Source organism: Physcomitrium patens, chromosome 15 (genome assembly GCF_059467195.1).
Source record: "Physcomitrium patens ecotype Gransden chromosome 15, ASM5946719v1, whole genome shotgun sequence".
Classification (NCBI taxonomy): domain Eukaryota; kingdom Viridiplantae; phylum Streptophyta; class Bryopsida; order Funariales; family Funariaceae; genus Physcomitrium; species Physcomitrium patens.
The window spans coordinates 3043753-3056380 of NC_143424.1; the positions used below are offsets into that span (position 1 = coordinate 3043753).

Genomic DNA, 12628 nt, shown 5'->3' on the forward strand with positions numbered 1-12628 from the left:
AAATTTAAACTTGAAAATTTCATGTACTATATTTACAAATTAAAACAATAATAACTACATTTGCTAGACCTTACAACACTTATTACATTGACTCATCACCATACTCTTATAATTTTGAATTTGCCATAATAATAGATACAAAATATAATTAAAAAAATAAAAAAATAAAAGTATCACTTTTTATACCAATTTAAAGCTCTTTCTATACCTATGTCTGTTTTCATTCCTCCTTATAGTTTAACCATCAAGCACAAACACATCTTCTTATCAAAAATTAAAAATGCTTTTATAACAAAGAAATTGCATTTGTAACCAATTAAATATTCTAAAACCATTAACATACATCTTACAAATAATTCTCCAAACTACATTTAGAGATATTCTTATAAAAATATTCAAATCCTTCACTTAAATCACAAAATCAATACAATCCATTAAATCACAAAACAAATACAATTTGTTAAATTACTTCGAATTTTATTGATATACACAAGTATAAACCTAGTTTAATATGATATAAAAACATTAAAGTATAGTTTGTAGAATACTATGAGAGATAAAAAAAAATTAATTCAAATAAAAAATATCATCACACTAAAAAAAACATTATATTTTATGAATACTTAGCTTCACTCTATTTTCATTCAACTTCTATTTATAAACTAATTTATTTTTATTTCAATAATATATACTTTTATTTCTCAATCAATATGACATGCTAGTTACTTTTTACTCTTGATAATAAACCAAATTGTAAAACATAACACTTCAAAAAATAGCCACTTACTCTTGCAGAAACTATTCTTATATACTTGCGCTCATGATGCAATTCAAATAATCCACCACACCCTCACCAAACCACTCCCTAATCCAACCAGATTTACACAACTGCATTTTTTGTTAATAAAGTAGGCAAGGCATAACAATCTGGGCATGTATGTAAGAGACAAGGCACAAATGTTTCAGCAATTACTACACAAGGCAAGCAAATATGATTGAGATTAAATGAGGCTCAATTTTTATAGATCTAATCATATTTAAGATGAGAATGAGATTAATTAGTAGCCATCATTTGCAAGACAAATGGGATATTCATAGAGACATCAAATGCATTGGCATGGAAACATATGGTTGTTGTAGATAGCCATTACTACACTAAAATCCGAGCACTTAATGTATGCAAGGAACCATCTTTTAATGTCAGCTTTTGAAGTAGCCATGTATACTTTATTGTAAATAATCCCAAAATTGGATTCAACCAAGATGATCTTATTGAAGAACAAATCCAAATTTATCCCACACAAAAATTATTACAAATTGTATCATTTATATCATAGCTTTAAAATATGGAATTGATTCTAGATGTTCCTACATCAATGATAGATCATTGCACCTCAAAGTGTGTTTTTAGAAAACTTTTTCATCAAAGCAATGACAAGTATGTCAAGTTTTGAGGCCACAAGTGAAAAATTGACAAATCAACTAGCTAGCTAGGAACAATAATTGCAATCAATTACAAGTTTGAAGAAAAAGGTATCAACAACAAATCTTAGTAGATTGAGAGGTTCAAATCATTCAAAGAAGAGGTTAAAAGAGCGGCAAACTTTAAAGCTATTTATCATTAATATTAAAAATAAAAAATATCATTCAACTTATTGAATAATTTTAAGTAAAATTTTGTCCAAATAATTAAATAATTTTATAAGTCCTTATTTTAATATTTTATTGTTAATTTGGTACATGATATTTATCATTCCTTGTGTAAAGAATTAATAGTAGAATTTTTTCATGTTTTATTATGTCTAAAATGAGATTCTAAATTATAAAATTTGTTTATTTATTTATTTCAAATTTGTGATTTTATTTTTGGTTGTTTGAATTTCAAAATAATAAATATAATAAATCAAAGAAAAATAGAATTTTCATAATAAAAGAAATAATAGTAATATTTTATTGATAGAATATAATATTACTATTATTATAATATTATCAATAAAAATAATAAATTATTCTTTTATTATAAGTCCAAATATATTATTCTATATCTTGATTCAAATAATTATTAAAATTAATATCTATATATATATATATATGTAGTTATTTTAGCATGTTTTGACATAGATTCTTGATTTTGTTAAGAACCAACTCTTTGAAGTAGGCCCAATAGAAATTCTAAACGACATCACTATTTATGCCATATAGGGAAAGAGTACAATCTATCTTATATTTTTTTTCTTAAGGCCCTTGGACTTACTTTCTTAAAAATAAAGCCAGCTTAAAGTCAATTCTTGATTTCAACTAATCATTAAAAATTTAAAGTTAAAGACTCTCAGCTTGTCTTCTTAGTATAAAGTTTTTCTTAGTGCATATTTACAAAATTAAATTAAATCCAAACAATATAAATGGCTTCTAAAAGATAAAATCTGATACTTTTAAAAATACTTTTAAAAATATATATATTGGTATAAAAGTTCTCACTCTTAAATAAGTATGTCTTATTGATTTTATATACGTGTTATACAAGCCAATTTTTTGAGAAATATATACATTTTAAAAAAAAAAAAAAATCTTTGTAGATTGTTGGAAAATAATCATTGTAAAATATTTTTGAATATTCTGATGTAATTATGGCATAAGTGAATAGTATACGTAATATCAAATAACTCTTCTAAATTCAAAGTTGATATACATAAAAATAGGAATTATATATATGGTGAACAAGTAGTAGAAAACATTAACCTTTAAATATTAATAGACATATCAGTATCAGAGTATAGTATGGAAAGTGAAAAAACAAAACAAAACAAAAAACAGAAGACGTTATAAAGAAAAATAATCAAGTATCCAGGACTGAAAGTGAGTGCTGATGCAACACTGGTTACATATTTAATATAACTTATAATAATAAATAAAGAAACTAATAGTTCAAAGTGCTAATGATTGTTTCTATTTTAACATAATTTTTGAACCTAAGATGGAAAATTAAAGTAAATCTGCAAAACTAAAGACACAATCCAAAAAAATTTACTAGAATAACTCTTTAAACATGTGTTCCTAATGGGAAACCCAGCCTTTTTGTGGATGGACACTATCCATCAACTAACCCATAATACATCCATCCGCCATGTGGACATTGCATCCATCCACGAAGTTACGATTCATTCATACCGCCAAGCCACATTCTATCCATCCGTCCAACACCTCGAAGCCAGAGTGCGTCGCAGCAATCAGCCAGCTTCGATCAGCTCGCATATCACTGCTCTACGTGTATCGACATTGGATCTCGAGATGCGTTACGGTATCAGTTGCAATGGCACGTTGAGAAAAGTCTGCGAGATGCAAGGAGAAGCTTGCCACATTCCTGCCGCTTTCACGCAATGATTGCCATCGTTCTCGTTGCAAGATTCGTCCTGGTGTACTACTCATGAGTTACTTTCGTATCGCAGGTTTGGCCGTTTTTTTTCCTTTATTAGTCTGACTTCATGAGAATGAGCTCCTCATATAGTCGACATGGTGACGCACTTGAGGAATCTCTTGTGTCAGCTTTGTGGGTGAGCTCGCAGCTGTGATTACTCTTGCCATCATGGAAACCAGTGGGTATGTGTGTCTAACTTTGAAGTACTTCGATGGATATCAGTGCGGGGCTATTGAATTCACTTTCGAGATGTCCTCGTTTTGATATTTTACACAGACTTCATGTATGTCCTCCTTTGAGTAGCAATCAGGAGAGTAGAGAGCAGGAGTGTAGCGTATGAAACTGTTTTGTGCAGTTTTGTTGCTGTCTTTGGGATTGTTGGGTCACTCCGCTATGGGTGAGTTTGTTCGATTTAGCGGCTCTGCCTTCAGCCTGAAAGGCAGACCGTTTATACCTGTTGGGTTCAACGCGCACTGGCTTGGCATTGACGAGGAGTTTGAGTATCCTTCGCAGAAGCGTATTGAGGAAATGTTTCAGGTTGCTGAGAAGATGTCGGCCACAGCGATTCGTTCGCACACCGTAGGTCACAGCTCCGGGCATACTAATTCATTGCGGCCCTTAGATCGAGAGCTGAATGAGAAGGCGTGGCCAAGTATTGACACTGCGTTAGCCATGGCACGCAAGTACGATGTCCGACTGATTGTACCACTGACGGATAACTGGTTTTTGTATAACGGGAACTATGGAAACTATTGCACACCTTATGGTCTTCCGAAGAACTCATTCTGGACTGATCGTCGGGTTGTTGATGATTTCAAAGACTACATAACCCGTTACCTCAACCATGTCAATACTCAGACCAGAGTTGCCTTGAAAGACGACCCATACATCTTTCTGATCGAAACCGGCAACGAGCTCGGAAATTCTGGGAAAAATGCTGATTCCATTCCACCTGAGTCCTGGATTAGGGAGATTAGTAGCCATATCAAATCGGTTGATTCGAATCACTTGGTTCTCGATGGCTGCGATGCGAGTCTGGGGCAATCGAACAACTTCCACATTGATTCTGTTGACGTATATTCACGCCATTTCTATTCGGATGATATAGATTCTTTGAACGCCAGTGCTACAGAAGCTGGTAAAGTCGGCAAGCCATTAATTGTAGGAGAATTCGATAGCGGTGCCTCGGAATCATGGCTTGCTGCGATGGAAAGCAATCCTAATGTAAAAGGTACACTGTTTTGGCATATGTATGGTCACGACGACAACGGGAATCGGATCAGACACAACGATGGGTATACTCTTTATTACAAGGAAGAGTCGAGTCAACCAGCCCTTTTACGACTTGCAAATCATGCGAGACGCATCCGGAACCTCCCTCTGCTTGATTCTCTACTCTAGACTGGTTAATGCTCGGCCGTCATGCTAATAAGATACTGAATATCATCTTGTTGTAGAGGTGCGACGCGGTGTCTACATTTAATATCCTACCTATAGATGTGAAATAAAAGGATTGAGTGCCTCATTTAGAGACTTGGGTGGTACAGTGTCGAGACAATCACATTACGGTCAAGGGAATTGATGTGAAAACTGCTGTGCAGTTGTCTTTTCAAATCAAAGAGTCTCAACAAAGCTCCAGAATTAGAGCAAACTTACAGGCACATTCTTTTCAAATTGTGGGATTGAAGTTTTGCGAAGTGTCCAGAGGTGGGCATTGATTTTTAGGCTTCGTTAGGGAGGATGTAACCATCTTGCAGGCCTGACCAGCTCCATATTTATGTGATTACTGAAACCCTGACTAGGCAGTAATACACATGAAAACGTGCTCAATTTGGAAATGATTCTTTCTTTGGCTTCAAAGGGAGCTGAAGTGTTGATGTGCACATTGCTGAACTGGGTGATGTGGGAGGTAATCAACAGAAGCATACACGAAATCAACAGAAGCACTTCTGCCTAAACCAAAATAAAAGCAGGGCGTTTTTGTTTAATTGAACAGATGTGCTGTTTAGGAATCGTAAAGGCAGTTCATAAGCAGGTGCCACACGTGGACAAGTTCATGTGCGCAATGCTTAACTGGTCGATACTCGGTAATAATGTATTTATCCTGCCTTGATAAGGTTCCTGTCTGATTCTACCTGAATTCCTTCACCCTCTCTACATTCTTCAACTGTGTATCTCTTTTCTGGGAGGGCTGCAACCTACATATGTACATCGCCAAACGAAAACTAAACCTAATAAGATTGCGAAATATTGAGCTCAAAATCCTAAAATCAGCCAACAAGTTGAAAATCCATCAAGATAGCAAATCCTCACTCTATCCCATTCAAAATCGTGATTGTACTCATTGCGTAGCACGCATTGTGTACTAATCCAAGTATTGCTGGTAAAGAATTTAGACTTTTCTATCAGATCATTCCTTTGGAGCGGATGCCAAAGAAAAGATCAGACCGACGGTGAATTGAAGCGAGTTCACATTAGAAGATTGTGGGAGTTGCATTCGGTTTTCAGAGAAATTACACAATGTGACGGTACAATGATATAAGTACAGTTCCAAAATGCGCTCACTAACGTCATGCAATCAAGAGGCATGAATTGCATCAAAATATCCTACTATCTATCACTCAAAACAATGGCCATGGTGTAATGACAAAACCACCATCTGATTGCAAAGAACGTGAAGATGTACAAAACTAAAAACAACATGGTATATGAGAAAAGAAGTGGGTCTATTTATTGCAACAAAATATAAAAGCCATGAGGTTTGTCAGTTTCCGCAGCAGCAGCAGCTGTAGCAACGTCACTAAGAGAGGGATCAGAATGTATATGGTGGACTTTTTCATGCGCCTCTGATGCTTTTTGAAACTTGTAAACAAAGTCTTGCAGCTCCATCTTACGTGACGTTACAGCCTCATCGGAAGGTTGGGGCTTAAGACCAAGGCGCCGGATACCAAGCAGGCACGAGATGGCGCCAAGACCAAACAAGATGAAAGTAAATGTGGAGAAAGCATGAGGGGAACCACTACCCCCTGGAATGCCATCTAAGTTAACACCGAAGAGCCCAACAATGATAGAGAGAAGGAGTCCACTTCCACCAATAACTGACAAATTGTGTGTCACCCGCAGACTCTGCGCTTGCAGTTTTTCCCTCACGTTGCTCTGCATCACGTCCTGAACTGTGAAAATACGATCCCTCACTGCGTCCTGCTCATCTAACATGCTTCGGGTTCTCCTGTGCACGGTCTTTAGAATCTCTAGGGCATCCTTCACCTTCAAATGTGTCATAAGCTCATGTACAATCTCCTCGCGCGCATGCAAGGACCACTTTATTCTGATAACCTGGTATACTCGTAAATTTCATTAAAACAAGTGATGAGAGAACCAACCCACAAATAAAACAAAAGTACTAGAAGATGTTTTTTTCGTGGAAACTACACATTAGGATTCAATTACAAAGGCTTGTGAACAAAGTTTTAGTATGCCTCTATAACCAAGATGAACTCGGCGAAGCGTAGTTCGTAATATATTCCATTAGGAAACAACAGGAAGGGTCTCAATGTTAACATCCCGAAATGAAAAGAAATTCAGATAGGACCGGACATACTTCGTCCTCCATACTTGAGCATGCGCCTACTACTTTGTCTTGGTTGTTGCTGGAACTTTTGCTTTACATAAAAAACTCCTAAATTTTGTTCCAGATCCTTCACTAAAAATCCAATTTTAAATCACTGGTTAAGATTTTAACTGACCTGATTTTAAACCACATGCCAGTTCTACCCGTCCATTAGTCAGCATAATTGTTCACAAACAGATGTAAAAGGGTATACCTGAGTGGAAAGACGACGAATCTCTTGATTCAATATTATACTTAGCAGCGCCAAGTCTTCGTTAGATTTCCTGTTGAACATATCTCAAATAGCTTAGTAGCGTAATCTTTCAGAGCAAAGAGCAACTTGTCCTCAACTATTTTGTGAAAAAGAAGAGGGCACCAGACCATGTGTCTATATATATATATATATATATATATAGATATACATATATATAGACTCACATTTGTTTACTTATTTATAAACCCCTCAATTTGTTGTAGGTTGAAGTATTCCATTGTTTTCAAAGCTCCAAATGCTGAATATACTTTCATTGAAAAGCAGCTGACCCACTATCATGTTAGTATGAATGGAGAGACTCACACTTTTAAATTCTCCTTGTTAAAAGAGCCCTATTACAATTGTTCTTCTCAATCTAATTAACATCTAACAGTCAGTTGTTGATTAATGATCCAGACCCTGTGTTGGTAGTTTAGTGTGCGATGTAATTGAGTATGATAGAGCTTCTATTTCCATATGATTCATCAGAAAAATTGCTGAGAAAAATATTACAACATTTGAGCCTGCATACACTCTCGAAAACGCAATATTCCACACGTCTGTCACTCACCTATTTACATACTTCAGCTCAAGTTCATCAGCTGCACCGAAGTAGTGTTTTCTTGCCATCCTGCACATATAAAAGCACTCGGATGCGTCTCTAAAAGTTCTACTACATGAACCTTCCACAAAGTAATGTATGCGAATCCCGCTACATTCCAGAACCATGGTCATTGTGAGGGCTTGTCATCCAGATTCATGAACAAAGTACGCGAAATTATTATCTTTCGTCAATCAGCGGGATGAAATCAATATTTGCTTCTATTTCTATTGTTAAAGATGAAAAACGGTTAACTACACAGCCAATTCGAAGTATATTAGTTTTCTTGCTATTTACCGATCATCCCATGTGGCAAGGCAACTGGAAAGCTGGGCAACTATTTCTTCTACACTCTTCGGGGCCTCAGTGCCACCAGCACCAACTAGATCCTGCAAAAGTCGCAAGACATACTGGTCAGCCTTGCTTACTAATTATCTAATTTTAATTGTTTCACTGAATATCCTTTTGCAATGAAGGCATTAACTATATACAACCACACAAGTCAAGTAGCACATGAAGTTGAGAGGTGCAGAGGATTAACTTGGACTTCCAAAACACCGAGTACGTTAAGATTGTTCACATGGCCCTTCACATGCATCGATGTGATCAGGTGATTTTGCGATAGCCATGACCTTAAGACCACAGCTACGTCCTCCTCTTCACGGTTTGGATCGCCCACAGAAAGACCAGTAAGCTCAAATAACAAGCCTCCTGCCACCCGCACAGGTACCTACACTATTCCCAGGATTAAAATCATCCCGAGTTTTGAAGGATAATTGTATCTTTCCTAAAGAAAGCACCAGATACATTTCGAAGCCATAGTTGCCAAACCCTCCCACATATCAGATCAGGTAAACAAGGCAAAGGACAACCAATAAAGAACAGAGATAGAACCTCGTAAAGCAGATGTTTCATACGATCACTGATGAGCCGTTTCTCATCTCGAAGCCCAACACTGACAGCAGGATGCAACCACTGAGCATTTAGAAATAGATGTTGGACTTTAGGATGCCTTGAGTCCACATGACACCAAAACGTAGGCCCTGCCCGTTTTTTCCAGTAAGGTTGGGCTACATCAGCTACGGAAAGAGTATCGTCTTGGTCAGAAAACTCCTCGTCCAGCTGCCACTCCGACTCACCCTACAGGCAAACATGAATTTACATTTGAAGACAACACGCATAAACATCGCCCAATTTTTAAAAAACGAAATCTTACTCTTGATACTACAGTAATTTAATATGAGGATTATCAGGTTATTCATCGAACCTTCGTTATCTGAGTCAAATGTCCGACACAGGAAAATTCTGAACAGAACCACACAGTTCCTCTTAACCTATCAAATCGTCAATCCCACGTAGGAATAAGCACAGGTCCAAAGCACCGCAACTTTTGAAATCAACATGGAATGCAACAGAGTTAACGTAATAGCACCTGCAGATCTTGAAACAATTCCGTCAGCCGATCCCAACCAATAGGAATCCACTGACTCTGCCTATTTCTCGTACTCGGTTGACGAACAAGTGAAGAGCCATGGCTCAGACTCAATGGACTCAGGTCTTTCGGAGCATCCGTCTCCAAACTCTTCCGCGTAGTTCCTGGACTGATTGGTGTCAACTTTGAAGAGTTCGATAATTGATCTTCGGGACTGGAACGAGGACTGCTTGCTGGGGACTTGTTTGAACGCTTTGAATCCACCCCCAAGTTTTCTATTAACGAAACCGGTTGTTTAAGAGATATTTCCGTATCAAATTGCCCTTGAAGAAGTCCTTGTGCGGTGATTACACCTCCCAACTTAATCTTTTGCAAAGGAGCAGGAATGAATTCATAGGCACATATTAATCCATCCAGCCAGAGATTATGTATATCCATGTTAATCAATCAGGGCAAACACAGCTTCGGTGGGTTAGGAGCACAAAGCGGGTCTGGTGAATGCACTAATGTGGTGCTTCCAAGGCTATTCTTCAGACAAGACTCGAAATCCTAAACACTCAAACCAAAGCCGAACATTCTGCCTCGTGATGCCACCTTCGACCTACAAGAACAGCTCCAAAAACCACTTGTGAGAACATGTAACTCAGCAAACAAGTTCAGCTCCTCTGATACGCGCAAGGCACTCAGAAGTACGACTCTGAACAGAAACAAAGCCAAAACTAAACCCAACAGACCTACGACACAAACTCAATCCACAATCAAAGGCTCGTGGTTATGTCCTGCACAGTATTCGACAATAATAACAAACAATTTCAACTCTGCATTTGGACCAAACTCATGAAGGAGCTCGTGTAAAACCATTCCATGAACTGTATCCACGATGATCACCAGAACCGCTTCGCAAATCTGATTTACATGTTTTCTACGGTCAGACATGATGTGTCCATAAGCGTGTCAAAACATCTTGCCAACCTATTCAGCACAAGCTAAGAGCTCCGCATAGTAAGTTTCTATAATGGGCTTAGAAAAAATAGAAAGTGAGAGGGAATAGCCCCCCGCTGAAACATTGCCTAGTGCACGACATCATTAATTCAGAACTCAAGCTCCTAATACAACATTTGTTAACGATATGCGGAAGCAACATACATAATGCTCAAATCATCGTTATCCAGTTAGAATTAGACCTAGAGCAACCCTCGAGTGACAAACATTCGCGCTCTGCTTGCGAGACAGCCTAAACCACGCTCTCACGTTGGCTTCACAAAATTCTTGGACGCAACGAAATTCAAAAAATCCCGCAGAACAAGGATGTGCGTCTCAGTGAAAGCTTGAATCCTTTCCACAGTCACTCAACCCTGAAAGCCTATTGACACCACTACGCATCCAGCCTGAACTTCTACCGAACAAAAAGCAATACAAGCACAAACACCAAAGTTACTCACAGAACACCTCCACTCTGAATTGCTCCACACACCTGCCAGTAACAGAGAACCCCCCACAATCTCACAAAACCTCTAGACCCTTGTAACAGGAAACCAGAAACAATGTCCACGAAGCTCAACCAAAACCAGGACCACCTCAAAGCGCCGAATTCAACACCATCCCCCACAGTGACCAAGCATAATAAACCCACGACGAAGAACTCACTCGCATGCATGCATCGAAAGGCGGGAGGGTGTCCCAGAAAGGCTCTTACATCGAAGAAGCTCATGGTTGAGAAGCAGGGCCTCAACAGCATCGCTGAATGTGAATCCCAATCGCCCACATTTACGTCGGTGGATTCGACGCGAGCAGGCTGAGTGAAGGCGGCGTAAGGAAGCGCAATCGCTGCGTGCGCGATGGCGCCAAGTGTGTCACCGCCCTCGCGCGGCAAGCAAGTCTACCTCACATCCAGAGTCAACGGACATATTTCATCCAAAAATGAAGGACGGAATTTCATTCGTTTCTACTTGCTTACGAATGTGGTGATTGAAGGATGAAATTTCAAACTTTCATCTATCTGGGGTTGCATATTGGGAGGCATTCGGTTGGGTGGAGAAAATTGGAGGGTAGAAATGTGTGGAAGAGAGAAACAAGAGACTGATGAAGTAGTGTCCGAAGTGCACCCATTATTAAGAGAATAAGAAGAAGGTAGATTTGGTGAAAGTATGAGTTCAAGTTGCATTAAGGGGGTTCAAACATGGCCTTTTCAGGTAATATTTCACCCATGATGAAATTTCAAAGTATCTCATGATATTTCAAAACATCACTTGCAAGGTGCGTGATTTTGAAATCCAAATATCAAAAGAAGGGCAGGTCAAATATCAAAATTTGTGTTGCTCCTTTATTCTCTTCTCTCTTTGACTCCATTCCAAGGACATAATAAAGTTTGAATCAAGGGATAATATCATGGGGTAATCAAGTTTTAACTTTGATATTTTGAGTGATCTTTAAGTTTTTAATGACCGTGTAAGAGCTATGCAAAATTAGTATTGAAGTTGCAAGACTCTATTTTTGAAGCATCAAGAGGGGTCTATATTTTAAAAACATTTGTGAGTTTTATAGTAGATCTATGTGTGAAAACTTTTGGGTTTGTAAAAACACTTTTTTAGATGTGTGTTGTAAATTCAAGCTCATTTAAAGTATTAAATTAAAATTTATTAGGCTTAAAATAAATTAGATTATTAGAAATTAAAGGATTAAAGATTAATAAGGATTTTTAAGATTTGCAAAAATCTATTAAGATTCTTTTTGGATTTTGTTAGGATTTACTTATAGTTTGTTAGAATTTATTTAAGATTTGTTAGGATTTATTAGAACTTTTTATAGTTTCTTTAGAATTTTATTTTTTAGAATTTTTAAGAGATTTTTTTATAACTTCATTAGGATATTTTTTAAAAAGATTTCTTTTTGATTCATTTATGAATTATTTAGACTTTCTTAAGAATTTCTTAGGTTATTTTTCACATAATAAAACAATAATAACTTGGCATCTAATTGGGATAAATCTATTACTTCATGTTGGACTATTGTTATGATGTAAATAGGTCTTTTGTATACAGTAGGGTTGTATCTTCTTTTCGTCAAAAATTTCAATCAACTAATAATTTAGGTTGACTTCATTGTATTTTTTCTATTTCTTTTAAAAATCCATTTTTTCTAAATTTATTTTTTTTTACTACATTCAAATAGAATTCTTCTATCATTGTGATTTTTTTTTTTTTTTTTTTTTTCACTAATATTTTGTGACTTTTTTTTGCTTCAAATATTTTTTTACTTCAAAGTCTACAAAAAATACCTTTTAATTGACTTGCCTTAGGTTCTTACTTTTATTTTAA

The 12628-nt window shown here is 36.8% G+C and overlaps 2 protein-coding genes across 7 annotated transcripts; one reads left to right on the forward strand and one right to left on the reverse strand.

The window, feature by feature from the left end:
* The first annotated feature begins 3485 nt into the window (after positions 1–3485).
* LOC112291985 (mannan endo-1,4-beta-mannosidase 7) lies at positions 3486–5076 on the forward strand. Of its 2 annotated transcripts, XM_024540027.3 has the most exons (2): positions 3493–3597; positions 3929–5076. In XM_024540027.3, the coding sequence occupies exon 2, from the start codon at positions 3944–3946 to the stop codon at positions 4814–4816; it is 873 nt and encodes a 290-aa protein (XP_024395795.1). In that variant the 5' UTR covers positions 3493–3597; positions 3929–3943; the 3' UTR covers positions 4817–5076. The 2 variants fall into 2 exon arrangements, with proteins under 2 accessions (XP_024395794.1, XP_024395795.1); XM_024540026.3 differs by having other exon boundaries at positions 3486–5076.
* A 1048-nt stretch (positions 5077–6124) lies between these two features.
* Positions 6125–11157, reverse strand: LOC112291983 (uncharacterized). 5 transcript variants are annotated; one of them, XM_090256226.1, is made up of 9 exons: positions 11008–11157; positions 10170–10217; positions 9312–9912; positions 8774–9019; positions 8421–8609; positions 8177–8268; positions 7850–7909; positions 7240–7309; positions 6125–6751 (listed from the first exon to the last, which is right to left on the reverse strand). In XM_090256226.1, exons 3-9 carry the CDS (start codon positions 9747–9749, stop codon positions 6146–6148), a joined length of 1701 nt encoding a protein of 566 aa, XP_090112352.1. In that variant the 5' UTR covers positions 9750–9912; positions 10170–10217; positions 11008–11157; the 3' UTR covers positions 6125–6145. The 5 variants fall into 5 exon arrangements, with proteins under 5 accessions (XP_090112352.1, XP_090112353.1, XP_024395789.1 ...); XM_090256227.1 differs by lacking the exon at positions 11008–11157 and adding an exon at positions 10496–10934; XM_024540021.3 differs by lacking the exon at positions 10170–10217.
* Between the last annotated feature and the right edge of the window lie 1471 nt (positions 11158–12628).

Bases quoted from the DNA above. Each gene is read 5' to 3' on its own strand.
- LOC112291985 (XM_024540026.3), top strand. From the start codon at position 3,752: ATGAAACTGTTTTGTGCAGTTTTGTTGCTGTCTTTGGGATTGTTGGGT.
- LOC112291983 (XM_024540021.3), bottom strand. From the start codon at position 9,749: ATGGATATACATAATCTCTGGCTGGATGGATTAATATGTGCCTATGAA. The intron at 7,910-8,176 runs GTAAATAGCAAG...TTATATGTGCAG, and splicing joins CTTGCCACATGGGATGATCG to GATGGCAAGAAAACACTACT. The intron at 6,752-7,239 runs GTATACCCTTTT...CGAGTATACCAG, and splicing joins TTCGTCGTCTTTCCACTCAG to GTTATCAGAATAAAGTGGTC.